At 41.5% G+C, this 27,957-nt stretch overlaps 1 protein-coding gene across 3 annotated transcripts in view; it reads left to right on the top strand.

Annotated features, from left to right (window-relative positions):
• The window catches only part of LOC122555874 (guanylate cyclase soluble subunit beta-2-like), a 75,217-nt gene that overhangs the window by 33,724 nt on the left and 13,536 nt on the right, over positions 1 to 27,957 (top strand). For all 3 annotated transcript variants that reach the window (XM_043702099.1, XM_043702097.1, XM_043702098.1), the window contains exons 7-14: positions 1,692 to 1,794; positions 2,126 to 2,229; positions 12,199 to 12,415; positions 22,175 to 22,495; positions 25,368 to 25,516; positions 25,750 to 25,896; positions 26,056 to 26,210; positions 26,404 to 26,609. In XM_043702099.1, coding sequence (XP_043558034.1) covers positions 1,692 to 1,794; positions 2,126 to 2,229; positions 12,199 to 12,415; positions 22,175 to 22,495; positions 25,368 to 25,516; positions 25,750 to 25,896; positions 26,056 to 26,210; positions 26,404 to 26,609 — 1,402 coding nt within the window. The remainder of the gene's footprint in view (positions 1 to 1,691; positions 1,795 to 2,125; positions 2,230 to 12,198; positions 12,416 to 22,174; positions 22,496 to 25,367; positions 25,517 to 25,749; positions 25,897 to 26,055; positions 26,211 to 26,403; positions 26,610 to 27,957) is intronic.

A 27,957-nucleotide genomic window follows, 5' to 3' on the forward strand; every position in this document is an offset into this window, starting at 1 on the left:
AGCATCCCCCCCCCACCCCCCATCTTAACATGACTAATAACAGTTACACATTCAGCTCTGTAGGCTCAAAGCTCTATTATTTGCTTCCCAAAGTTTCTGCCTCTCTAATTACTTTTCCTGTTTTAAAATATATCTGTTTAAGCAAGGACTTGCCCCCTGCTGCAAGTATAGCCTCCATTTACTCACCATCCATTTTTGCTTATGCTTCTGTGAATTCATTATCCCTTGACATTGTATGGAATTGACATTGCAGCATCCTTCACTATCAATAACACGCCAGTTCCAATTAATCAGAAACTGAACCGGATTAGCCATATTAATACTGTGGCTGGAAGAGCGGGTCAGGGTCTATGAACCCTGGAATAAGTAACTCACCTGACTCCCGATTGTCTGTTCACCATCTACATATCAGGAGTGTGATGGGAAGCAATTCATGTTCAAGTGCAACAAGATCAGGACAAAATCCAGGCTTGTGATGACAAGTGGCAGGTAATATTCACACCACACAAATGCCAGACAATGACCATCTCCAATAAGAGACAATCTAAGCACTGCCCCTTGACATTGGATGGTGTTACCAACACTGAGTTCCTCCTTTATCACCATTCCAGGGTTACCAGTGAAAGAAATACATCTGGACTTGCTGTATAAATACAACGGCTACAAGAGCAGGTCAGAGGCTAGGAATACCATGGTGTAATTCACCTCCTCAGTCCCAAACTTCTGTCCACCATTCACAACAAACAAGTCAGGAGCGTTTTGGAATACTCCCCACTTTCCTGAATGGAAGCAGCTCCAAAAACATTCAGCAAGTTTGACATCATCCAGAACAAAGCAGTTGCTTGATTGAGACCACATCCACAAACATCCACTCCACTGACACTCAATAGCAGCATTCCATACTATCTACAAGATGCACTGCAGAAATTCACCAAAGATCCTCAGACAGCAGCCTCCAAACCCATGACTATGTCAATCAAAAAGGACAAGGCAGCAGATACATGGGATTAACTCCATCAGCAAGTTTCCTTTCAAGCCACTCACCATCCTTACTTGGAAATATATCACCATTCTTTCACTGTTTCTGGGTAAAGAATCATAGAATTCCCTCTGTATGGGCATTCTTGATCTACCTACAGCATGTGGACTGCAACAGTTCAAAAAGGTAGCTCATCACCATCTTCTTAAAGGCAGCTAGGGATGGGCAATAAATCCTGGCCAACCAATAAGGCCACATCCCATGAGTGAATTTTAAAAATCTCACAATCACTATTGTCTAAAGATCAAGGGAAACAGATGTGTGGGAATACTACCAGCTCCAATTATCCCTCAAAACCAGTAACCATCCTGACTTGGATATATATTGCCACCCCTTAAGTGTTGCTGGGTCAAAATCTTAGAACTTCGTCCATAGTGGCTTTGTGAGTCTACCTACAGTATATGACTCCAGCAGTTCAAGGCTGCTCACTATCATCTTCTCAGGTGCATCTACGAATGGGCAATAAATGCTGTCCAAGCCAGCAATGTTCACATCTCAGGAATGAATAAGAAAGTTACATTTATATTTATTTTTACATTGTCAGTATTATACAAATGTAAAACTTGTTGGTCTCAATGTGAAACCATCTCACATTATAAGAATGCATAAGTGAGCATTTTAATTAGACATTCCATAAAATCCTGTGTTTCAGGACTTGGAAAGAGCAATGGCCAAGATGAAAAGCAAAGTGTCTGGATCCCCTGTCAGGAAAAACCACTGGGAAACAGTCCGTGGGATTGTCAAATTGGGAAAAGGTAACCACTGTGACATTTCGAAAATTAGTTCAGCTGATATAAAATCACAAGATGACTCAAACCTTGCCTTGTGTCACTCACTGTTTTCTATGTGTCAGAAAGCTTTTTTGTAAAGTATGAGACAGAGTGACAACTCCTATTTAGATGGAAATCAAATCCCTCTCTAAAAGAAGCACACAGCTCTCTGGCTGATAATTTTGTGAAGTGCCTAAATGGCTTAGGTAATTTTGTAACCCTATAATTTTAAATTCAAGTGTCTGCTCATTGAATCTTACATGAGGCATGAATGTAAAGTTGTGGAATTCATGTTATATTTTGGGTGTTTTCATAGGCAAATTATTAAGAGGCTTTGAACCAGTCTATCCTGAGAGATTGTGGGTTGATGTAAAAACATTTTGCAATTCTTTTCCTTTTCACGTTGTCTTCAATGAAGAGGTGAGTCTTTTGTCTCTTTGCTCTTTGAAAAGTGTACCAAGCTCTGTGTAAATGGTGACTGAAATGTATTTTTCACTCAGATCTTACTTTTCTGTCCGAAAGCCATGGCTTCTTGCTGTGATAGATCCCATATGTGTTCAGTACCATCCTAAAACTTGCCTAAGTATCTATTATTCATATCCAAAGTCTTGTTAGCAAATGCTGACACCTATTTGACTGCAACAGCAGAATTCAAAACATTACTCATGTGCAAACCACTGGACAGCAAATGAGATCAAAAGATAATAAAGACAGAGGAAATAAGCTACAAGAGCAAACTAATGAGGAATATAAAAACTGGCAATAAGAATAAGTTATATGTTTAATATATTTAAATATATAAAAAGAAAGAGGTCAAAGTGAACGTTGTCACCTTAGAAATGAGAGTTTTTGGTTATAAGGAAATGGCAGAGCTGTTAACCAGATACTTTACTCCAGTCTTTACAGTGGACATCCCATTAATACTAAATAATGCAGGGGAGGAATTAAGTCTCATCACCATCACTATAGATTTATTATTAGGCAAACTAATGGGGCTATAGGCAAATAAGTCCTCTAGCCCTGATGGCTTGCATCTTAGGATCCTAAAAGAGGTAGCTACAGAGACAGTGGATGTACGAGTTGTAGTTTTTCAAATATCATTTTCTGGAGAAGTACCAGATGATTGGAAAACTGCTAATGTGGCACCCTTATTCAAGAAAGGAGGGAGGCAAAAAAACAGGTAACTTTAGGTTAATTAGCCTAATATCTATTGTTGGAAAAGTATTAGAATCCATTATAAAGGAAGTAATAGCAAAACATTTCAAAAATCAAAATCTAATCAAGCAAAGTCAAAGAGCTGGTGTCTGTAGCAAATCCTGAGGGTGCTGGACCTGGCAGCTAAACACTAACATGTCCATGGAGGCAGCCAGACAGTTGCATGATTCACTGCAGCTTTTGGCAGGGGAGATACCAGGATCAAGAGTGGAGCTTCGAGTCATCAGAGCTAGTGAAGATCATCGCTGGATCGTGATTGGACATTGGAGGATTGTTTGGTTGTGCTGACTTGTTCTTGGTGGATCTTTATGCTGGCTTCGGCCCAACGCCAATTCAGGTACCAGCCAACCTTAGAGCTATGGCATCAGCAGCTGCCTGCAGCCCAGGCCAGGGCATTCGCAACACTGTCCGAGTGACTCTGAAGGAAGTGGAGGATCGTACATCTGTCGATCGGACGGTGTTTGTCAAGAAGGTTCTGTTGGAGTGCTGCAGGTTTAAAGCAGCAGACATGCACTGCCTGCAGGATTTCCCTGGGGCAGGCTATTTCGATGTGACCTTCAGGAGTGTGAAGCAGTGCGAGCAGCTCCTGAAGGTCTTCAAGGAAAAGGAAGGGGAGCCTCTGTTCTCCATTTCAGTGGTCCCGTTGTGTGTGCTTCCTGCACAGAGGAGTCGGGCGGGTGGTTACGATTCATATGTACAACCCCCAAGTCCCAGCAGCTGACATCCTGACCTTCCTGAGAAGGTACGTCCAGGTTGAGGGAGAAAGCCCGATGTGGTCGACCCTTGCGGGATCTGGACCAGCAAGCGACAGGTCAGGGTAACCCTGAGGGTCGATCCAGTGGGAACATCCTCCACCCACCCTCCAGCTTTGCAATCAGAGGGAGCAGAGGATACTTGATGTACACAGGGCAGTCGAAAGTGTGCCAAACCTGCGAGAGGTCAGGTCACATGGCAGCGGACTGTATGGTCACTATCTGTTGGAACTGCAAGAAGGAGGGGCACCCAACCAAGGAATGCAAAGAGGCCAAGAATTGTAATCTGTGCGGAGAGACGGGCCACATGTACAAAGCCTGCCCAAGATGAGGGGCCGGCACCTATGCACAGATGGCCGGAGGTGGCAATGCGAACCGTGGACCACAAAAGGCCAGCAAGGTACCGCAAACCAGCAGGAGAATGGTGTCTGGGGGCACCCAGAGGGATGGAGTGGAGCAGACGGCAGCCAGCGGGGAGGTGCAGCAGCCAATCCAAGCTCCCACAGGACAGACGGAGGAGAGGAGGAAGGAGCAAACCAAGGAAGCAGAGGACTGGATTCTTGTAAAAACCAGGAAGAGGAAACTTGGCCAGGCCCCCAAAGCCACCTAGCAAAGGGGAAATGACACCTGCATGAGGAGGATACAGCCAGCTCTTCAGATGGTGAGGACGGGCGTAAGGAGGGGTTGTCACCAGAGGAAGAGACAGAGTGCCGCGGGGAGAAAGGAGGGCAGCACCGCCCAAGCAGGAAAAGACGATCCCTCTGAGGGATCTGGTAAAGACCACCTCCCACCCAGTGAGGACCAGGGGGTACCCACCTCCCCACAGCTCCAGGTAACTGGGAGCAGCGATCCTCTGACAGCCCCGCTGTCAGACAGAGAACGGGACTGTGAACCCTGGTCCCGACCCAAAGACACCAGAGCAGGGAAATGCCTGCAGCGTGGAGCCGGACAGCTACCTCAGCCCTGCGAGTGTCCAACAGTTCACGTTCACCACAGGAATGCAGATAGCTACCCCAAAGAGGCAGGGCCAACAGCAAATGGACAGTGGTAGTCTCATAAACTGTTGAAATGGGGATACAAATTGCCAGTTTAAATGTGTGTAGCATTAAATCTGCTACCCGATGTGTCTCTACGCTGGCCTTCCTGGCCAACATTAAAGCCGATGTCCTGTTTCTGCAGGAGTGTGGGATACCGCACCTCAGCAGCTACAGGTAATGGTCGAGCTTGTGGGCCCATGGGCCATCAGTTTGGTCGGGGGGCAATGATAGCCGTGCCTCCGGCCTGGGTATCATGTTGCGAGGAGGCAACTTCACCATCTCCGAGGTTAAGGAGGTGGTGGGCAGGCGCCTCCTCGTCACTGACATCATATACAGAAACGCTCCCCTGAGACTGATTAATGTGTACGCCCCAGTGGGTAAGAGTGAACGGTTGGCCGTCCTGCAGCAGCTTCCACTGTTGCTGTCTATGTCCAGGCGGGTCATTCTGGCCGGAGACTTCAACTGTATCATTGATGCAGATGGACGATCTGGTGGGGGGGGCAGTAAACTGGACGCCACTTCCAGAGCCCTGATGGACACGGTCAAAGATACCAAGCTGCACGATGTCTTCAGCATCCCTGCAGACTGAGCGCAGCGTAGCTACACCTGGTCATGGGCAGACGGGTCTATCTGCTCAAGGATAGATTACCTGTTTGTGTCCCGAACGCTCTCGGTCAGATCCACCGACATCAAGCCGGTGTTCTTCTCTGACCATTGCCTCCTGCTGGCCGACTGTCACCTACAGGACGAGCAGCGGGCTGGTAAGGGAACGTGGAAATTGAACACCAAGCTGTTGACCCCGGGAAACATTGAGGAGCTCAAGAGGGATTGCGCAGGTTGGAGAACCGTGAAGCCCCTGTTTGAGTCTCCAGAGGACTGGTGGGAAACAGTAAAAGGTTCTTCATCCTCAAAGGTGTTCATGAGGCGAGAGAGAGGTGGGGAAAACTGTCCCAACTCCAGGAAAGTATGCAGAACCTGCTCCTGCTGCAGACGATGGGGGTCGACGTCACGGAGGACCTCCAGGAGGTGAACAGCCAGCAAGTCTCGCTCTTTGCTTCGGAGGCCTCCAAGATTATCCAGGGTCCGCTCGGTGGAGCAGGACGAGACGTGCTCACGTTTCTTCTTCCAGAAGGTGCACAAAGAGAGCTCCGTGCTCAGCAACCTGAAGGAAGAAGGTGGCTCGGTAACATCATCTCAGGCTAACATCATGAGGATCAGCAAATCCTTCTATGCCAGTCTGTATGACTCGAAGCCAACCGACAGCACGGCCTCCCAGTCACTCCTGTCCTCTATCATGGAGGTCTTATACAACAGAACATGGGAGAGGCTGGACCAGCCGCTATCTCTGGATGAGCTGACCAAGGCCCTCGAGACCTTCGAAAAGAATAAAACTCCCAGAAGCGACGGCTTACCGGTCGAGCTCTATTCTGCTCTTTGGGACTTGATTGGCCAGGACCTGCTGGAGGTATGTCAGTATGCTTCGGGCAGGTACCATGAGTGAATCCATGAGGAAAGGCATCATCACCCTCATCTACAAGCGGAAGAGGGAGAGGGAGGAAATCAGAAATTGGAGACCAATCTCACCATTAAATGCAGATTACAAAATCTTGGCAAAGGTCATTGCCAACCGGGTCAGGCCAGCTCTGGGATCAGTGGTCCACCCTGACCAAACCTGTGCTATACCGGACAGGAAGATTGCTGAGAATCTTGCAGTCCTCAGGGATACGATCGCCTACGTGCAGGACAGAGGGTTGGACACCTGTCTCATCAGCCTGGACCAAAAGAAAGCCTTTGACAGGATACCACACACGTTTATGAGAGATATTCTCTCCAAAATGGGCTTTGGGGAGGGAATCTGTAATTGGATCAGACTGCCCTACACTAACATTGTCAGTGCAGTCTCAATCAATGGGTGGGAATCAGATAGCTTCCCAGTCAGATCTGGAGTCAGGCAGGGTTGCCCTCTCTCTCCTGCCTTGTTTGTGTGCTGCATAGATGCATTTGCCGAGTCCATCAGGAAGGATGCAAGCCTGCAGGTGAAGGCCTCCCGATACATGGATGATGTTGCCGTTTTCTGCTCGGATCCGCTGTCCCTGCGCAGACCCATGTGCATATGTGATCAGTTCGAACGGGCCTCGTGGGCCAAGGTAAACCGAGGCAAGAGCGAGGCCATGCTCTTCGGGAACTGGGCCGACCAATCCTTCATCCTCTTCACTGTCAGGAATGACCACCTGAAGGTGCTGGGTATTTGGTTCGGAGGGGCTGGGGCATGTGTCAAGTCTTGGGGGGAAGCATATCAAGAAAGTGAGGCAGAAACTGGGCAGATGGAAGCTATGGTCGATCTCCATCGCGGGTAAAAATCTGGTCATCAGGTGTGAGGCACTGTCAGTGTTGTTATATGTGGCACAGGTCTGGCCTATTCCCAGAACTTGTGCCATCGCAGTCACCTGGGTCATCTTCCATTTTGCATGGAGATCAAAGATGGCCAGAGTCCGAAGGGACTTGATGTATAAAGCTCTGGCCAATGGGGGAAAAACACACACCAAATGCCACCCTCACCCTGAAGGCCACCTTTGTGTTTGGCTGCATCAAGCTGTGCGTGGATCCCCAGTATGCAAACACAAAGTGTCACTATGTACTGAGGTTCTACCTGTCCCCGGTGTTGCGAAAGATGGGCCTGGCCTCGCTGCCGCGGAACGCTCCAAGTAGTTGGACTGTTCCGTATCACCTGTCCTTCGTGGAGAAGTTTATGAAGAAAAACACCTTTGACCACAAGTCCATCAGGAAGTAGTCAGCACAGAGTGTCCTTGAGACCCTTCGAGAAAAGGAGAGGGCGGATCCTGTCAAGCGGTTCCCTGGACAGACTGTCAAAGCCATTTGGCAGAATGCCTCATCGCCAGAACTCTCCAATAAGCACCAAGACATAGCCTTGGCTGGTGGTGAGAAGGGCTCTGCCTGTGGGATCCATTATGCAGACCTGGACTCTCTGCAGCACGCTGCCCTTGAAGCGGCTGTGGAGGGGACAAGACTGTCACACACCTCCTTCTGGAATGTGCCTACGCAAAGGAAGTCTGGAGAGGAAAGCAGTGGTGTTTGTCGAGGTCCATCCCAAGCAGCTCCGTGACGCGGGACTCCGTGCTCTACGGCCTGTTCCCCGGGACGCACACCGAGATGAACATCAACTGTGCCTGGAGGATCATCAATTCGGTGAAAGATGCTCTTTGGTCTGTCCGAAACCTGTTGATCTTCCAGCTGAAGGAGCTGATCCCGACTGAGTGTTGCAGACTGGCACATTCCAAGGTCCAGGACTACGTGTTGAGGGACACGCTGAAGCTTGGGGCAGCTGCCACCAAGGCGCAGTGGGGAAAGATCACCGTGTAATGTCTGCCTGCCAAAGAAGAACAGGGGGCCCATGCAGTAAGTGGGCTCCGCTGACGCCCCAGCTAAATATATGGATAGTAAACGTACAGACCTGTATATATGAATGATTACTCAATCTCTGTATGCAAAGAAATGAAATGTTTACGTATGTATGGCATGACCAATTGTACAGATCATCAAAATATTTTTATTATTAAAGTATATTTTTGAAATTAAAAAAAAATCACTGCAGCTTTTGGGCAAGGAGGGCCATTGTGTCCCATATGTCTGTCTTGTCTGCTGCTGTTGCTTCTCCCTGTGCATGTGAACAAAGACCCTGATTGTTGACCCCAACAGGGTGCTCTCCTGCTTATGCTGAGCATATGCCTGGTCTCTGACAGTGCACTCTGTGGCAGCAGCCTGGGGTGTTTCTGCCACCCAGATTGTGTCCCATCAAGCTCTATCCTGCCGGTTCCCACTGAGGCATCAGTATCTGGGCAGGGAGCAGCCTTGCCAATGCTTCCTTTGTGGCCTGTGTATTCTAGTGATCAGAGGTTGAGGATGGAACTTCGGTGGAGCCAGCATTTCTCTTCAGAGGTTGAGGGCAGACTTTCAAAACCTGTAAAGTAAGAGAGAGAAGGTATCAGGGCCAGTAGTTAGAAATGACATCCAATAATTGACGGTGACAGCGGGTTTAATAGGAGAGTGGCAGTGGCATACAGAATGGTACTTACTTGTTTGGCGGGACATGGAGGTTTCTGCATCCCTGCAGGAGTGGTCTCCATCTTCTCCTGCAAAAGCCATAATTCTCTCCTCATAGGGGATGAGGAGCCTGATATCATTCACGCCTCCACCTATCCAGACAGTCTTCATCCTGTTATGGGCTGTTGTCTCTTGTAATGAGTAAAACGGGGTGAATAAGTGAGATTGCAGTAGGAGGCATGGCTATTGGTACACGTACATTTAGGAGAATTGTGTGGAGGTGTTCCTTGGAACCAAGGAGGCAAATCAGAGGGCATGTGAAATTAGTGTTTTGGGAGGCTAGAGGGGAGAACAAGTGATGGAAGATATTGCAGACAATAGTGTGAATGGCACAGCAAGTGTCTTGGTTGGATGTAGATACCGTGGCAGATATAGAGACAGTGTGAGATGACAGAGAAAGGAGTACCCTGGCAGAGTGGAGAAGTCATTGAGGTTTTTATGGCACTGCTAACCATTCCACCACAGCCTGGAGATGGCAGTGACTCAAGTGGTGGCTTTCGACAATGCTGGCAGGATCTGGTGGTGTGGCTCCCACTGCTGGTCCTCCAGCAAGAGACTGACCCACCCCAGCACCATGCTGACCTGCTTAATCATATTCAATATTTCTAAATGCTCTGCTATTACTTCCTTATAACAGACCCTAACATTTTCCCAGTAACAGAGGTTATCTGGCCTACAGTTACTTGAATTTTTTTGCCTCCTTCCCTTTTCAAATAAAAGTGATACATTTTGCTGTGAATGCTATTTAAATGGATTTCCAGAACACACCCAATAAAATCCCTCCTAAGAGAATTTTAGCTAATATTGAAACCATGCAATTTAAGGTGAGGTTTGGAAATGGATGAAATGGCAGGAGACAGGGATTAGCAAGAGGTATCCTACAATTGAGGTCTCACTTATTCACTGTATTTCTTAACAACTTCAATTATGTTCTAGAAAAACGCCAAAGCAAACTTACTGATAGGGAGCATTGTTGTAGGTGGCAGCATAAAATTACAAAGAGATATTAATAGATTAAATTATTGAATAAAACTGTGCCAAGTAGATTTCAGTCAAGGCAAACTTAGTTATATTCACGAGAGAACAAGGTACCTCATATATAGTGTAAAAACTACAAAAGAAGGTCCAAACAGACTCAGCGGTCCAAGTAAATGAATTCTGTATAAGTACAGAAGATAATCAAAGAAGTTAATAGAATACTGGTCTTTAAATCTATAGGATGAAAATAGAATGGAAAAGATGAAAATTTCAGCTATACAAGGCCCTGGTTAGACCACAGGGAGAAAATGAGGACTGCTGATGCTGGAGATAATTTTCGAGAGTGTGGCACTGGAAAAGCACAGCAGGTCAGGCAACATCCAAGGAGCAGGAGAATAGTTGAGAGGTCCATTCAAAAGCCTGAGCCCTGACGGAGATCAGCAAGTTTTGGTGGTAATCTGACCACGCAGTCAAGGTCCTCACCCCAGGAGAATGCCAATGAAAATAGGAACAGGCTCTTTCCTGATCACGTAACGACCATAAGATACAGGCATAAGCCCTTCATCAGGAATGACTGGTTAGACCACACCCAAAGGCAGTAGTGCCTACCACACCTGAAGAAGAAATTATTGGCCTAGGAGATAGTGCTTACTAAGTTTCTCATAATAATACCTGAACTCTAAAGATTACATTTGAAGGCAACACTACACAAATGGTGGTTTTATTTCCTGGAACTTAGAAGGGCCAATGATTATTTGATTAATGTTTTCAAGATATTAAGATATAAGGTCAATCAAGCGAAACTGTTTTGGCTGCCGAAACAGCCTAGGACGAGAAGCCAGAGTCTGAAAGTTAGACCAGACCTTGAAGAATTGAAAATAGGAAATACTTCTAACAGTTGATAAAAGTTTGAAATTGTGTTTTTCAATTGGCAATTAATGTTAACAAGTTGGCAACCTTGAGGTCCTTAGCAACTTATTTATGGCTCCCAATCTTTATTGGCTAGTTCCTATTTTCATGAAAAGAGAATAGAAATATTAAGTTGAGGAAATGTCGACTAGAAAGTAACACAGTTTTCCTATGGAATCAAATCACAACCAATTTCATGGTTTCAAATGATTTTCTTAATAAACATAAACTCATCAGCCCTAGATTTCCAGGATCAGGTTTCACAGTTGTGGCCTTAATGTTTCTAATGTAACTGAAAATAATAAATTATTCTGAATGTTATGTAAGCTGTTTTTATACATCAGAATCAGTGTGCTGGAATTTTGTCTTTCTTCTGAATATTTTAAGCATAAATTCTGTTTTAAAGATGAATTTACCAACAAATCTAAGACCAGCATATTTCATACATAACAAAAATGATTATAAAAACATGGAGACAAGACATTTTTCTCCTTGTTGTAAGTGAATTTCTTATTGATGTTTCATTCCAAGTAAAAAGTCAATGCTATGCTAATGTTAGTCTTTTGTGGCTCCAAGCAATTTATATTTTAGGCTAATTTCTTTTAAAAATAACCGGCTTTTCAGCTGACCCATATGCTAGATCAATTGCAGGTATTCAGAATAATCAATTTTTATAGGACATGAGACAAAGGGTGGGTAGATATAATTTGGTTGCAGTGATCTACTTCTTTCCTGAATTCCTATAATCCAGCTTCTCCTGGGAAAATGAAATCAAAATTTCAAACATTCTTACCCTATGAAGAGAGGTTTAATTCACCTGCTTCATCAGTGTTCTATTATTATGCACAAATGGTGTTGTGTGCTTTCCAAATTTGATACTTTTGATGATTTTGAATTACAAAGTTTTATTAGCATATATTGAAATAGTGGATGTAATACCACAAAAAGTAATTGTCTTATTATTAGATTAATTAGTTCAATTGTTGCCATTGTATTTCTGTATGATTTCAGACAATTAGATCCTTAAATTGTGATAAGAACTTTTTATTGAAGGAGAAGTTAAACCTTAAGAAACATTCTAGGCAAACCAGTCTCATTTCATAATAGTGTATAGAGTCCAAATTCCAATCCAAGTTTTGGGTTGACACTAAAACGAATTAGAAGCCACTATGTTTTAACATTAAACATGCAGGGTCCATCAGAAATTAATACTGTATATAATTTGAAAACTGATAAATGGCTTTTGAAAAAGTAACAATTATCAACTCCATATAACTGAACAAAGGTAAATGTCTTATCTTTCAATATTATGCATTGCAAGTTAATGATTCAGTTTATTTATGTTTTATGCTAAACACTTGTGTTCGACTTTTAAGCTTAGGGTAAAACAAGCAGGGATAAATATACAGAAACTGGTCCCAGGACTTCAAACAATGGACATCCGACTTGATGAATACTTCAACATTGTTCACCCGGAAGTAACATTCAAAATATCAAGTGTGCGGAAATTTATTAATAGCTTATTTGTGTTAAGAACAAAACGGGAAATGATGCCAGAATCATGGAAGCATCGTCCAATGTTGGAACTAAGAGGTGTGTTAAAAAATGCGAGGCAACTTCTAAAATATATAAGGCAAAATGATTCCTTGTCATTGTTATTTCTTCAACTGCCTGGCTTTATGGGATACCCTTGATCAATTCCATTCTTACCTACTCAAACACAGTCAATACTCCTTTATAAATTACTCCATTTTATGAAGTCTCAAACCAGTCAGCAGAATGTTCTTAATGTTTCATTTTAAAAATGTTTTGAATAATTAACAGTAAACGTTTTATGTTTTTATTTTGTTCAATTTGCGCTAATGATCACATCAGAGTAGTGACTTTCAGGAGCTAATGAAGACCTAACAGTGAGAACTGATCTAATTGCCATTCAAAGAATTAGTTAAAAATCCATAGCTGATTAGTTAAAAATCCATTGGTTTTGAGCACACAAGCTGTGGCCTGCCACAGTGAGATCCATACCCTTCTACCCTTCCCTTTAGTATGTCTCAACAAAAAAAAAATCAGAAACCAACCAAACAGAAGGAAGAAAGGAAAAACAACTCTTTGCATACTTTCATGCTTTGGCATTTTTTCAAAGATAACTAACTTGAATTCAAAAATAAGAAATACTCCTGAAAAGTCAAATGCATTATATTTCTAAATCAAAAGTGGAAAATAATATCAGTTCTTTCTTCATCAGTTGCACAAACACATCAAGAAGACTAAAGTTCTCTCGGCAGAACTTCCTACCTCACCCATGGTCTCAGTCTATCCCAAACTGCTCATAATTTCTGCACCCCCTTCAACTTTGAATTTAGCTTTGAACTTCACATCCTAGTAATTATCAAGATCACCTCTACAACATTACCTGTCTTCATCTTTACTTCAGCCTTCCGCTACGAAAATCTGAAACCCTTATGCCTTTGTGAATCAAATTTTGTCGCATTCTCCTTATTGATTCTCCATTCAACACATTCCAAATTTTCCAAATAGTGTTGTACATATCCTCCCCTGCACCCAAATCCATCTGACTATCTCCCCACTCTTGCTGGTGATATGGCCCTCTGATGTATGTTTTAAATTCAAATTCCTTGTTCATAAATCCTCCCATGAGCTTCCTAAGAGCATTAGGCCAGTCAGGCATTACTGGAATATGCATGAGTGATTAATTATACACTATTTGCAAGATCTTTGTCCCCTGGCTTAACCAACTGTATCCCTTTGTAGTCTCTTCAGGCCTTCTTCATAACTCACTTCCCCACCTATTCCTATGTCTTCAGCAAATTTAGCGTCTAAACCTTTCATCACTTCATCCAAGTCAATTGTAACAAGAAATAACCCCAGTACTGATCCCTGTCTTGCATCACTCATTACATGTTGCCAGCCAGAAAATGCCCCTACTAATACCAACTCATCTTTCCTTTCTATTTCTTCTTTTCGCTCTTCCTCCCTCATCCTTCTCTTCCTTCTTCTGTTTCTGAGCTACACCATGTAACCTTTGTGGCAAAAAGTGTTTTCTCTTAACAGTAAGGCAGAACTGGATATCATAGTCTGAGAAGCCTCCAAGCAGTAGAACGGTTCCCCGAGCTTCACAATAGTCTGTTGTATTGTGCCTGTTATTGTATATGTACTGAAAATGTGTTGCTGGAAAAGCGCAGCAGGTCAGGCAGCATCCAAGAAGCAGGAGAATCTTCAGGAATCCCTTCTTCAGGGCTCATGCCTGAAACGTCGATTCTCCTGCTCCTTGGATGCCTCCTGACCTGCTGCGCTTTTCCAGCAACACATTTTCAGCTCTGATCTCCAGCATCTGCAGTCCTTACTTTCTCCTCATTGTATATGTACTGGCCATTATCATTGGGTTGTGGAGTAATGAACTATCTGTTATGCAAATAGCACTTATCATCTAGCAGCCTCTGTCCAATGCTGAGGGAATAGCATATTGATGCAGACTAAAAAGCATCACGTTTGCTGCACAGGATAGTGAGCATTCAGTAGCATGATGTGCTGACTGGAGTGCACACCAATGTTTCATTCAGGGGAGTTGGACCCTTCTTCAGCTGTAGAAACATCTCAGCATTTAAGTGAGGTGCCTGCAAAGCACATTTCCAGAACCCTGCACCCTGAGGAAGCCAGGTGTACATCCCACTTCCTTCAGCTGAGGCAATTCAACACAGACCTCATATGGCATAAAGAACATCCCTTATGCAGCAAGGGATGACAACTTTACAGACATTAGAGCTTTGGGCTGTTCTGGCGTGGAAAAGCCCAATGCAAGAGCATCATGGCTATAGTAACCTTTGCAGCCGCAGGTAATGCTGTTCTTGCCCATCTCTGTGGCTGCAGATCTGCATGCCAGAGGAGGCAGATTTCCAGGAGCATCCCTTCCTTTAAACTGAACTGATGCACACACTGCTCCCTGTTTACGCTGAGGTGAGAAAAGTGCTTTTGGAAGACACTAGCTGGGTAAAGATACATTCTCCACCTTCTCCCTCCTCTGAGCGGTCTCTGCTCAAACACTCTATTGAACCTAAGGCCAGGGTGAGGTGGGGATGGGGATAATTGTAACACCTATGACTCAGAGCATGTTGCATGACTGGAAGATTTAAAGTCATAATCAGTCCATGTGCAGCACCATTTCCTGTCAAATCACCAACTTTAAGCAATTCTGGACAGAATTTAATGAACACCTTACCAGAGAGCAGTTGATGATCCCTTTTAATAGCACTGGTTGAGGGCTGGGTACCATGGGCAAGTCCTTCTTGCTGCTGAAACTATCTTTGGTTGTGTGAGTTTAACAAAAGGCATTAACTGGAGTAGCATAGTTGAAAATAGTGGCACTGACCTTGAATTAGTATTGCACTCTGCACAATCTACACTGCTTACATCCATGTATATTCTTAATGGACCATGCTATAGGTATGTGCACAGCTTTGGCTGCCATTTTACTTTTGATTGAAATAAGACCAACTCAGGCAAAGGCAGTAAGATTGGGCAGAGAAATATATCACTGAGTCTGTGATCATTTTCTGGCCAAGTAGTGATTTTCCAATCTCGCTTCCAGTGAACTTGCTGCCTCAAAGGGGTGGTCAGAACCAAACTAAAGTGGTAATAATTTAGTCACATCAAAAGTCTCATTTTCTGCCATTACTATCACAGATAAACTAATGCTAGTACAGTTTACTGACCAACTCTGAGCAGAGGAGTCACTTATTGGATGAATAATGGTACACTTGATCTAGCAGAGCCTAGAAATTGTTTACAGTCTGTTCAAAAATTTTCATTGTCACCAGAGGCCTTTGTGGATTGTCACAAAGCTGGTTTCTTTTTTCTAAAAGCTATTCCTTTTCTCAAGGTCCTTGTTTTTTTTCAGAGGGGTAATAAACTGCTCTTGGTTCTGATTAGTCTGACTTGGTACAAAGATTAAAGGGTATTGAGAGGCCTTTTTGATTATATGTAAACAAATGAGACTTCAGGCCAAAGTGGTCATGTTTTAGAAGTGACCTGTATAATGAAAGGGAAGTGGTCAGCTCTCTAGCTGAGCAGTTTAGTTCGGTCCAGAACTGGATAGGAGTTCAACAGTGAGCTGTGTGGAACCAAACTCTTTCTGCCCTTCTAACCTCAACCTGGAAGCATCTGTTCCATTTCTAAACTGTGTTTCAAGACAGTTTGCTTATTGGGGTGTTGTGTATATTCGGGACAGCATAATTAGGTCTAGTTTGGATAGACTGAGTTCTGTAGGGGTTCTTTATTCTGTTCCTTGTGTTTCATTCTGTAATCATGTGAATACATTTTTGTCTATTTTTAAAACCTGGTAGTCAACCTAGCTACTTCACTCCAGGTAATTTTCACTGTACACTTGCTGAAACAAATTGCAAAGTTATGGTCTGGGCTGCCTGCTCAAGAATGTTTTGAGTGGTGTGGCCTAGTCCATCACAGACTGGGGGCTCTTTGGGGGATTTTAAACAGCAAGTGGTAGGTGCTAGTGTCTTTATTTCGGGTGTTGGTTTGGTTAGATAGACAAAGCTTGGGATAGTAAGGCTCTTAAAGTCATCAAAAGTTTTCTGGAAGTGGATGTGGTGACTTTGGAAGTTTTGCAAAAGGTGAATAAAACCAAGCTGCAGGAATTAGCAGAGAAGCTGTAATTGGAATTGCCTGCTTCTCTGAGGAAAGAGAAAGAAAAAGAGATAGCTCTTGAACTTCAAAAACTGACACTTAAAAAGGAAAGTCAGCTTAAAAGGCTGGCAATAAAGGCTGAAGGTAACCTTAGTGAGGAAGAGAGTGAGGATGAACAAGCCCCTGGTAGTCAGAAGCCTAGTGAGAAACCATTTAAGAATGTTTAAGCATTGCCTACATTTGATGAGAATGATGTAGAAGCCTTTTTCATCTCATTTGAAAAGGTTGCTAAACAAATGCAGTGACCAGTGGCAATGTGGGTTTTGTTGATCCAAATGAAACTTGTAGGTAGGGCTTGAGAGGTATTCACATCCCTATCAGAGGAGGTATCTGGAGAGTGTGAGGAGGTGAAAAAAGCCATTTTAAGTGCATATGAGCTTGTACCAAAAGCCTTTAGGCAATGTTTCAGGAATCTAAGGAGGGACCCTGGTCAAATCTATACTGAGTTTGAAAGGATCAAACAGAGTAATTTCGATAGATGGATAAGAGCTTTAAAAATCGAGCAAAACTATGATGCCCTTAGAGAGGTAATTATTTTGGAGGAATTCAAACATTTACTGCCTGAAGTAGTGCAAACTCATAGAGTCATAGAGATGTACAGCACGGAAACAGACCCTTCGGTTCAACCCGTCCATGCCGACCAGATATTCTCAACCCAATCTAGTCCCACCTGCCAGCACCCAACCCATATCCTTTCATACCCTTCCTATTCATATGCCCATCCAGATGCCCTTTAAATGTTGCAGTTGTATGAGCCTCCACCACTTCCTCTGGCAGCTCATTTCATATACGTACCACCCTCTGTGTGAAAAACGTTGCCCCTTAGGTCTCTTTTACATCTTTCCCCTTTCAACCTAAACCTATGCCGTTCTGGACTTCTCCATCCCAGGGAAGAGACTTTGTCTATTTATCCAATCCATGCCCCTCATGATTTTATAAAAGAGCAGAGAGTTAAAACAGCAAGATTAGCAGCTGAAGTGGCTGATGGTTACGAGACACTCCATAAAACACGGTTTGGCTTCCAGAATCAATTTCAGTCCATGAAGGTTAGAAATTGGTGCAAAGAGAAATCCTCATGTGGAAAGGGAAAGGTAGATTTCAGTGAAGATCATAAGGATAACTTACCACAGAGTAAAAAATAAACCCTTGAGGGGGACAAAGAAGTTGAAAAGGTCTGGTGTTTCCATTGTAATAAAGTGGGCCACACAAAGGCACAGTGATGGTGGGCTAGGAGAAAGCCAGGGCATTTTGTTGGTCTAGTAACAAAAAAGCACAAGGGAAGTTAGACAACTGCCTCAGAGTGTACAAGATGATCAGAGGTTTGTTAAGGAGGAAGTGCCAGATCTGCTTAAAAATACATGCAAGGGTAAAGTTTATTCACATAGGCCAGGAGCAGTAGGTAAGAAGGTTATAATATTAAGGGATATAGGATGCTTTCAGTCTGTAATGCTGAATGATGAGGAGATCTGTACTTCTCAGGGACTATTTCCAGAAAAGGTACTGGTAACAGGAATTCATGGTGAGACAAAAAGTGCTCAATTATGTAAAGTGAGGCTAGGGAGTCCAGAGAAGAGTAGAGAATTTGTGGTAGGAATACTGGACAAACTCTCAGCTCCAGGAATACAATTTGTTCTTGCAAATGATATAGCTGATTCACCGGTAGGCGTGCTGCCTACTCTAGTTGAAAAGCCAGTGGAGACACAGGCAACTGAAGAAATTAAGAATGTTTATTTAGGAATTTCCTCAGATTGTGTGGTCACAAGATCACAGTGGCACAAGTTAAAGCAGGAGAGATCAAAAGGCAGAAAGGAAAGGAAGCTGACGTAGCATTATCGAAGACCTTTTTTGATCAGATAAGTGGCACAGAGCAGGAGCAAATAAATAGGTAAACATGCAAGTATCTTTAGCTCTGCTACGCTGGTTGATTTACAGCAGAAAAGTGAGAACTTAATACAATTATATCAAAAAGGCATTTACAGAGAAGGAAAGTGAATGCATCCCTCTATTATTACTTAACAAATGATGTCTTAATGAGGAAATGGAGACCATCACATAGTCAAGCAGGTGAGAATGGGCAGAGATTCATCAAAATGTTTTACCAATAGGGTATAGAAAGGAGGTGCTGTGAGTGGCGCATGACCTACCAATTGGAGGTCATTTAGGGGTGAGGAAAACACAGGCTAAAATACAAAGATGTTTTTATTGGCCTGGACTACACAAGGATGTCGTTGAATTTTGCCTGATGTGTCATATATATCAGCTAATCGGAAAACCACAGGCAGTAATAAAACCTGCACCTTTAATATCTATTCCAGAATTTGAGGAACCTTTCACAAGAGTCTTGACTGATTGTGTAGGTCCCCTACCTCAAACAAAAAGTATTTATTAACAATAATGGATGTGCCAACTAGATTTCCAGAGGCAATCCCATTATGCAACATTACAGCTAAATGGGTTGGAGAAGAATTACTTAAATGTTTTACAAGATATGGACTACCAATAGAGATCCAGTCAGATCAAGAATCAAACTTTACATCCAAGCTATTCAAGGAGGTTATGGATAACTTGGGAATAAAGCAATTCAAATCTACTGCGTACCATCCTGAATTGCAGGGAACACTAGAGAGATGGCATCAAACACTAAAGACCATGCTAAGGGCTTATGGCTAGAATTATCTAGATGATTGGGATAAGGCAATTCCATTTGTACTTTTTGCGATCAGAGATGCACCAAATGAATCGACCAAATTCAGTCCATTTGAATTAATCTTTGGGCGTAAAGTAAGAAGACCATCAAAATTGATTAAGGAGAAATTAATAAGTCAGAATTCAGACATCACCCATTTGGACTATCTATCAAATTTTACAGAATGATTATATAGAGCTGGAGAGTTGAATAGACGGCCTTTAAAAGTATCACAACCCACAATGAAAGAGGAGGCGGATAAAAAAATCACGAATTCACAATTTTTGCAATTGGGGATAAGGTATTGGTGTTACTTCCAGTAACAGGTAAACCTTTAAAAGCAAGGTTTAGTGGATCATATCAAATTGAAAACAAATTGAGTGAGGGAAACTACTTGATAAGGACTCCAGACAGGAAGAAATCTCACAAAGTGTGTCACGTGAATATGCTCAAAAGGTACTTTGATAGGGAAGGAAAGCAAGAGAAGAAGGTGTTAATGATTACAGCACAGAAGGAAGAACCAAGTTCAGAGATTCTGAATTGGACATTCCTCAAATCAAATTGGACAATGAGGATGTTGTCAAAAATTAGGATAAATTTTTGGAATACCTTCCACAAGAAAATCAAAATGACCTAAAAGAGTTATTACTACCATATGGGGAGATATGCGAAAATTAACTGGGAAGTACTAACCTAAATGTGCATGATGTAGTTTTAGGAGATACTGTTCAGATATAGGAACATCCTTGCAGGCATAACCCTCTAAAGTTGGCACAGGCTCAGAAGGAGATAGAGTGCATGCTTCAAGATGGCATCGTTGAAGTGAGTTACAGTGACTGGAGCTCACCCATAGACAAAGTGCCAAAGCCAGATGGTACCCAACGGTTATGTATGGACTACCGCAAAGTCAACACCGTTACAAAGACTGATGCATATCCAATTCCACAGTTGGAGGACTGTGTTGAAAAAGTGGAACAAGCAACTTACCTTTCTAAGTTGGACTTGCTCAGAGGCTACTGGCAAGTACCTCTGTCAGAGACAGCAAAGGTGGTTTCGGCTTTCGTAACGTTAAATGGGCTATATCAGTTCAATGTCATGCCATTTGGTATGAAAAACACGTCAGCTACATTTCAGAGACTGAATAATAAGATCATTGCCAGACTACCCAACTGTGTGTGCATATTGATAACCTGGTGATTTTTAGTCACTCATGGAAGGAACATTTACAGCATTTATCAGACTTGTTTGATTGAATTCAGAAGGCAGGCTTGATGGTAAACCTAGTTAAAAGTGAATTTGCCAAAGCCCAAGTCACCTTCCTGGGCCATGTTATTGGACACGGACAAATGGCCCCACGTGAAAACAAAAGTAATTGGGGAATTTCCCACACAGTCAACGAAAAAGGCAGTACTACGGTTACTGGGATTTAATGGATATTACCATAAGTTTGTGCCAAACGTTAGCAGTGTGGCTGCTCTACTCACCGAATTGTTAAAAAAAGGCAAGAAGTTTCAGTGGACAGCAGACTGTCAAAAAGCACTTGACAGCCTAAAAACTGTGTTAACCACTGTCCCAGTATTAGCCACACCCCTGATTACACGAAAACTTTCAAGGTGGCTATCGATGCCAGTGATGTGGGTGTTGGTGCAGGTGCAATGCTCCTGCTGGAGGATGTGTAGGAAATAGAAAGACCCATGGGGTATTTTTCCAGAAAGTTGAACATTCATCAACAGAAATATTCAACATTGGAGAAAGAGACTTTATGCTTGGTGTTGGAATTACAACATTTCAGTGTTTATATTACCAGCAATGCATCTGAGACAATCATATACACTGATCACAACCCATTGACGTTTGTGGAAAAATTTAAGGACAAAAATGACGGAATGTTCAGATGGAGCTTGTTCAGTTTGACAATTGTGCAGGTGGCAGGTCGCGAAAACCTGATTGCCAATACGTTATCGAGACTCGAATGGATACAGGGGCATTCGGTAGCAGGTGTACAGTGGCCTGAATTTGCATGTGATTGTGCATATTTGCGTGTTTATTGTTAGAATAGAGTCTATGTGTGTTTAGACTACTAAGCGGGTTTTTGAAGGGTTAAAAATGAAGCCTTTTTTTGGTATTGATGGTTCATTTTTTTTTGTGAAGGGAGAGGTGTCACAAAGCTGGTTTCTTTTTTCTAAAAGCTATTCCTTTTCTCAAGGTTACTATGTCCTTAGGCTAATAAACTGCTCTTTGTTCTGATTAGTCTGGTTTGGTACAGAGATTAAAGAGTATTGAGAGACCTTTTTGTTTATATGTAAACAGATGAGACTTCAGGTCATGTATAATAATAGGGAAGTGGTCAGCTCTCTAGCTGAGCAGTTTAGTTGGGTCCAGAACTGGTTAGGAGTTCAACAGTGAGCTGTGTGGAAACAAACTCTCTCTCTTTCTGCCTTTCTAACCTCAGCCTGTAAGCATCTGTTCCATTTTTTTAACTGTGTTTCAACAGGGTTTGCTTATTGGAACTGTTGTGTATATTCAGAACAGCATAATTAAGTCTAGTTTGGATTGACTGAGTTCTGTAGGGGCTCTTTATTCTGTTCTTCGTGTTTCATTGTGTAATCATGTGAATACATTTTTGTCTGTTTTTAAAACCTGCTATTCAGCCTAGCTACCTCACCCTGGGTAATTTTCACTGTACACTTACCAAAACAAATTGCAAAGTTATGGTCTGGGCTGCCTGCTTAAGAATGTTTTGAGTCGTGTGGCCTAGTCCATAATGGGAGAAGATCTCAGCAATTTCTAAGGTATGAGACACAGTCAAAGTTAAAATGCTGATGAATTTGGTAGAAATATGCTAAAGTCATATTAAGGTAATGAATGTTGTGACAGTTATTGAAGTATTATTGTTGCAGTAGAATTTATACATGCTTCTCACATTGACTTGCATTATCATCCTCCAGGTCAAATGGTGTGGATGGAATATTTGCAATGCATGGTGTATCTGTGCTCTCCTCTGCTGCGTAGCTTACATGAGCTTGAAGAGAGGCACATGCACATTTCTGATATTGCCTCTCATGATGTGACCAGGGACCTTATTCTTCTGAATCAGCAGAGACTAGCTGAGATGGAATTATCCAATCAGCTTGAAAGAAAGAAAGAAGAACTAAGAATTCTGTCCAAGCATTTAGAGGAAGAAAAGAAGAAAACAGAAGCATTGCTCTATGCAATGTTACCAAAGCACGTAGCGAACCAGCTCAAAGAAGGCAAAAAAGTTGAGGCAGGTGAATGAACTTAAACTAATTCAATAATTAATTAAATAATTTATAAACGTATTGACTGTGGAGGATTGATTTATTGTCAAAGTTAAAGCTCAAGACAGATAATTGAATATTTGAGATATTGAAAAGTGATAACTAATGTAGTATGATCACACATTTTCATTCCTCAGAAGAAATTACGTCTTTACTTGAGAATTTGCTGTCCAGTATAACCAGATTTCAGCCACTGAGGTTTAACTACATGCAATTTCAGTACTGCTGTTTTTTTTAATAGCTCTTTCACACTTCATGAAATCGGAAATGCAATATTCCAATAGTCATTCAGTTTTGAAAATTTGATATGCACTGACTTCTCCAAACCTTGTCTTACTTTCTAATGTATATACCTATGTTATTTCAAAATGGCAAGTGTGGGATAATGACACATTCAATAACACATAGAACTCAGAAATGATATTTTATAATATGCTTAAGAACAATGACCAATTTTTAAAAAACTCTCAACTTAAACATTTGCTTACTTTTCTAATTAAATTCTAGATAGGATCTTCCTTTCGAGAGCACCTCACTCACAATGCAATCTGTGACCTGTTTGTGAGAATCACAAGTTCAAATCCTGTGATTTTCACTGAACTGCAGTTTGAAGTAATCTGAAATTGCTCTGTATTTGCATTCTGTATTTAGAAAGTGGAACAGAAAACACAGCACAACAATATTAAAGGTGTTATTTCAGTACTATACACATCAGAGCATTTTATATGTTTCTCTGTCCTCGGCTACCTATAATCTATATTAGTAATTGAAATAAAGAGACTGGGAGTAACATATTTATGTGTGCTGATGATATAGATCTCAGTGGGAATGTAAGCTGTGAGGAGGACACAAACCGATATAGACAAACTAAGAGACCCCAACGTGGCTGATGGTCTATAATGTGGGGAAGATGTCAGCGGATCCACAATTTTTAAAAGGCTTGAAACTTTGAAATATTGATGTTCGTAGGGACTTTGGTCTATGTATAGAAAGGGATTTGAATACAAGAATAAGAAAGACTTGTTTCAGTTGTACAGGACCATACCTGAAATACAGTGCACACTTCTGATCTTCTGTTTAAGGAAGGATATACTTGCAGTACAGTGAAAATTAACTAAATTGGTTCCAGGGTTGAGAGTATTATCCAACGATAACAGGCAAAGTAAATTGAACGAATACTCTGTAAAGTTGAAATGAATAAGAGGTGATTTAATTGAACAAGCAAAATTCTAAACGGATTTGACAAGGTAGAGACTGAGAAGTTGCTTGTCCTAGCTGGGGAATTTATAGCATCAGTTACTGTCTCAGGATCATTCAGGGTTGGGATGAGGAAAAACCTCTTCACTCAAAGGGCTCTAATTCTTTGGAATTCTGTACCCCAGAAGATAATGTTACTCCATGTGGAACATATTTAAAGCTGAGATAGACCGATATTTTGAACTGAAAATGTGTTGCTGGAAAAGCGCAGCAGGTCAGGCAGCATCCAAGGAGCAGGACAATCGATGTTTCGGGCATGAGCCCTTCTTCAGGGCTCATGTTACGATATTTTGAACTCTCAAGGAATCGAGGAAAATGGAAAGTAGCTAGGAGCAAGTTTGACAGAAAAAATGATCTACTTCTGCTCCTGCTTAATTTCTTATGCTGTTCATAATGAGGGACAACAAAGTGAAAGTGCAGAATAGTTTTCTTGTCTGTATATTCCTGACTGTCATTCCTGAAGAAGGGCTTATGCCTGAAATGTCGATTCTCCTGTTCCTTGGATGCTGCCTGACCTGCTGCGCTTTTCCAGCAACACATTTTCAGCTCTGATCTCCAGCATCTGCCGTCCTCACTTTCTCCTTCTTGACTGTATAGTCGGGTTTGGGAAAGTCACCCCATAAGCAACTGTGGAGGCAACTAATTACCTAGTACTAAAAGGAATAAGACATTATCTCATACATGATGGTCGTACCTTTTTACAGATGTTCACTGATCTCCCTGGTATACTGGACTTCAACCACTAACTCTGTTGCTGTCTCCACATGTGCTGCCAGACATGCTAAGTTTCTCCAGTGTTCTCTGTGTTTGTTTCAGATTTCCAGCGTTCACAGTATTTTGCTTTTACATATGTATATTTTGAGTTATTTTTGATTTATTTTAGATGTTGTGAACTTATATTATCTGATTTTATTTTCTCAAAATGGTATCCCAGTTGTGAACTCTCCTCACAGCTGCACATTCTCGTTTGCTTCAAATATGTATTATTTCCCTCAACGATATTTCTTGTTGCTGTTTTCATGTTACAAAGAGAGCTGTTTGAATTTCAAAACAGAATTGTTGCTCACTACCTAAAGTCTGCTGATTTTGAACAGGCTAAGAAGTGGATAGCTAGCGCTCCTGTCTAGAGTAGGCTTGAACCTTTGTAAATTATTTCAATTGAGGACCCCTGTTTAATTATCATTGGGTGGAATATGTGAAATCTGTCAGAGTGAAGTATGGATTGTTAGTCCATTAGTGCTTTTTAAGAGCTAAATCTATGGTGACAGCTCTCCAGTCGAATTAAAATAATGCCTGACTGTGAAAATAATTCTAACCTCTCACTTTGTTCACTGCTCCCTAGATTTCAACTCACCCTCATAATGTTCTCTGCTTTTTCTATGCCCATAGCAAACCATTCTTTGAGACAATGATTATTCTTGAAAAAAAAGCTGTTCCAAATCATCTTAAATAACATTATAAAATTTGTAAATTTTCACTTTGCTAAGTAGAACTGTCAAACTGATAGATTTCACAAGATCAATAATATTAACAGTGATTTTTACAACTTACTTAAATCATGAGTGCAATTAATTTTCTGCTCTAGGTGAATTTAAGGAGTGTACCATACTGTTCAGTGATGTTGTGACATTTACAAATATCTGTGCGCAGTGTGAACCTATTCAAATAGTGGTTATGCTCAACACCATGTACTTGAAGTTTGACAGATTAACCACAGTCCATGATGTTTATAAGGTAACAATTTTCTTCATTGAAAAAAGTAATAATTCTGTTTATGAATTTATATAACTACTAGATGAATGCAATATAATAAAAGATAAGAATGATTCCTTTGCATGTTGCCACAAAAAAAACTGTTCAGGTGAGTCAACACTGGAAAAATAGTCATAATTTGGCTTAATTAACATAATTCTATGTCCCTGCAAATTCAATATTTTATTGAAATGTTTTTATTACAAATTGTAAAGGTGGAGACAATAGGAGATGCCTACATGGTGGTTGGAGGAGTCCCTGTACCTGTTTCTTCACATGCTGAGCGAGTAGCAAATTTTAGCTTGGGAATGATCATAGCAGCTAAAGGTGTAACAAATCCTGTGACAGGAACACCTATCCAGGTATATTATCATTTTAAAATTGTATTAAAAATTACAGTCTATTTATTGATTCATGCAAATTGAATGGTGCAAAGAAATAAATTGCAGAAATGTATTTTGTGTTTTGAACAATTACATTAGTTATGAGAATGCAGTGGCCTCTATCTCTTCTTTATAAAGATAAGAGTTGGGGTAACCACAGGCCCAGTTCTGGCTGGAGTAGTTGGTGAAAAGATGCCTCGATATTGCCTTTTTGGAGATACAGTCAACACAGCTTCAAGAATGGAAAGCCACGGTGTACCAAACAAGATCCATCTCAGTCCTAGTGCTTTCCGGTAAACAGTTCAGTTTGTTGTTTTGTTCGCTGAACCACGATATAATATGTACACTTTATTGAAAAATTGCACCAGATTTAAGAGCAGCCAGTTGAAAGACTTATTTTACCCAGAAAATTTCCATTGAGGCTGTTATTTCTTCCTTTGCTATATGATAAATTGAGATTTACACCTCACTTATTTTCAATTTCAGAGCACTTAAGGATAAAAACTTTGAAATACATGAAAGGGGTGAAATTGAAGTTAAAGGAAAAGGGAAGATGTGCACTTACTTCCTCATCAGAAATCTGGTTGCATCAGAAAGTGAAATCATGGGCAGACCATTAAGGGAGTCTGATTCTGGCCGAGAATCTCTGCAGTCCCTACCTGATTCAAAGGCAGAATATGTCAACCAAAAAGGTAAAAGTTTAACACAAATGCCCACAAATGATGAAATGCAAGCTAAATGTTCTGATGCATGTGGATTACTGAGGCAGAAAAGCTTCAGTTCTCAAAGGAAAATATAACCTTTGCAAAAGATATGGTAATGATTAGAGAAGTCAGTTCTGGATTTAATTTTGAATTTATTTTCATAATCACAAAATTTTAATCTAGGTCAAAATGATCTGTGGTATTGCAGACAGGGAGTTCAGATTAAGTTTAGTCTTCAACCAAAATAGAGTCTATGGGGTCTTTGGAGCAGGATTGTAATTCAGCACCCTTTTTAATTGTAATGCGTTCTGTCACTGATTTAATTTGACCTCATATCATGTTTTACAGCTAAGAACAGATTATAGCAAATTGTAGTACAAAGAAATTATACAGAAGTGTAGCAATTTATCTGCAGTACAGGCTAAGAAACTGAGAAAGTGGTTCTGAAACATGTTTGGTTGCAGGCCTTCACTTCTATGATATAATACAATGCAATATTCATATTATGAAAGTACTATATGTAAGGAATATTTTTAAAATGTTGATGAGAAAACGATGTGTATGTTTAATTACAGATAGCAGTGAGTTGTTTCTATCTATTTAACACTGGGCAATCTGTCCATCTTTCATTTGATGTTTGACAGTGACACCAAAAAAATTGCTTATCTTTTGGAGAAAAGTTAATGGAATTACAGCGTGTAGTCATCCAAATTGTCCCCCAGATTCATTTCCAGGGGCATTCAGATTTACTTAAGAGTCAGGATGGTTTATGACAAGGACAGTGACTTGCTATGGTGGTGTTGTTATTGCCCTTGGTCTGATAAGTGATACAGACCACAGACTTAAAAGCTGCTATATATTTAAGTGAATGTATAAGATGGTGAATGGAGTATTGATCAAGTTGTTGCTTTGACTTGGATGGTGTGTAGCTTCCAGAATATTTTTGAAGGGTATTCATTCAGACAAGCGAAGAGTATTCCATCACAATCTTGACTTGTACTGAATAGATGTAGGATGGGCTTTGGGGAGTCAGAAGATGAGTTACTAATGACCAAATTGCTAACATCATAGCTGCTATTGTAGCCACAATGTTTATGTGACTGGTCAAGTTAAGTTCCTTATCAATGACTATACATTGTGTCTTGTGATCAGCATGCTAAGCTAAACTCATGATATCATCACTGGATCATAGCATGTGACCCAAGGGTATAAATATCTCATACTCCATCTTACCTCAGTTCATGTAAAGCATGACATTCTACTGGAAGCATGCTCCTCTGTTGCAACATGTTACTTTAATGTTAACCCAACCTGAGGAATATAATGTCTGTGCATA

Source organism: Chiloscyllium plagiosum, chromosome 13, assembly GCF_004010195.1.
Source record: "Chiloscyllium plagiosum isolate BGI_BamShark_2017 chromosome 13, ASM401019v2, whole genome shotgun sequence".
Classification (NCBI taxonomy): domain Eukaryota; kingdom Metazoa; phylum Chordata; class Chondrichthyes; order Orectolobiformes; family Hemiscylliidae; genus Chiloscyllium; species Chiloscyllium plagiosum.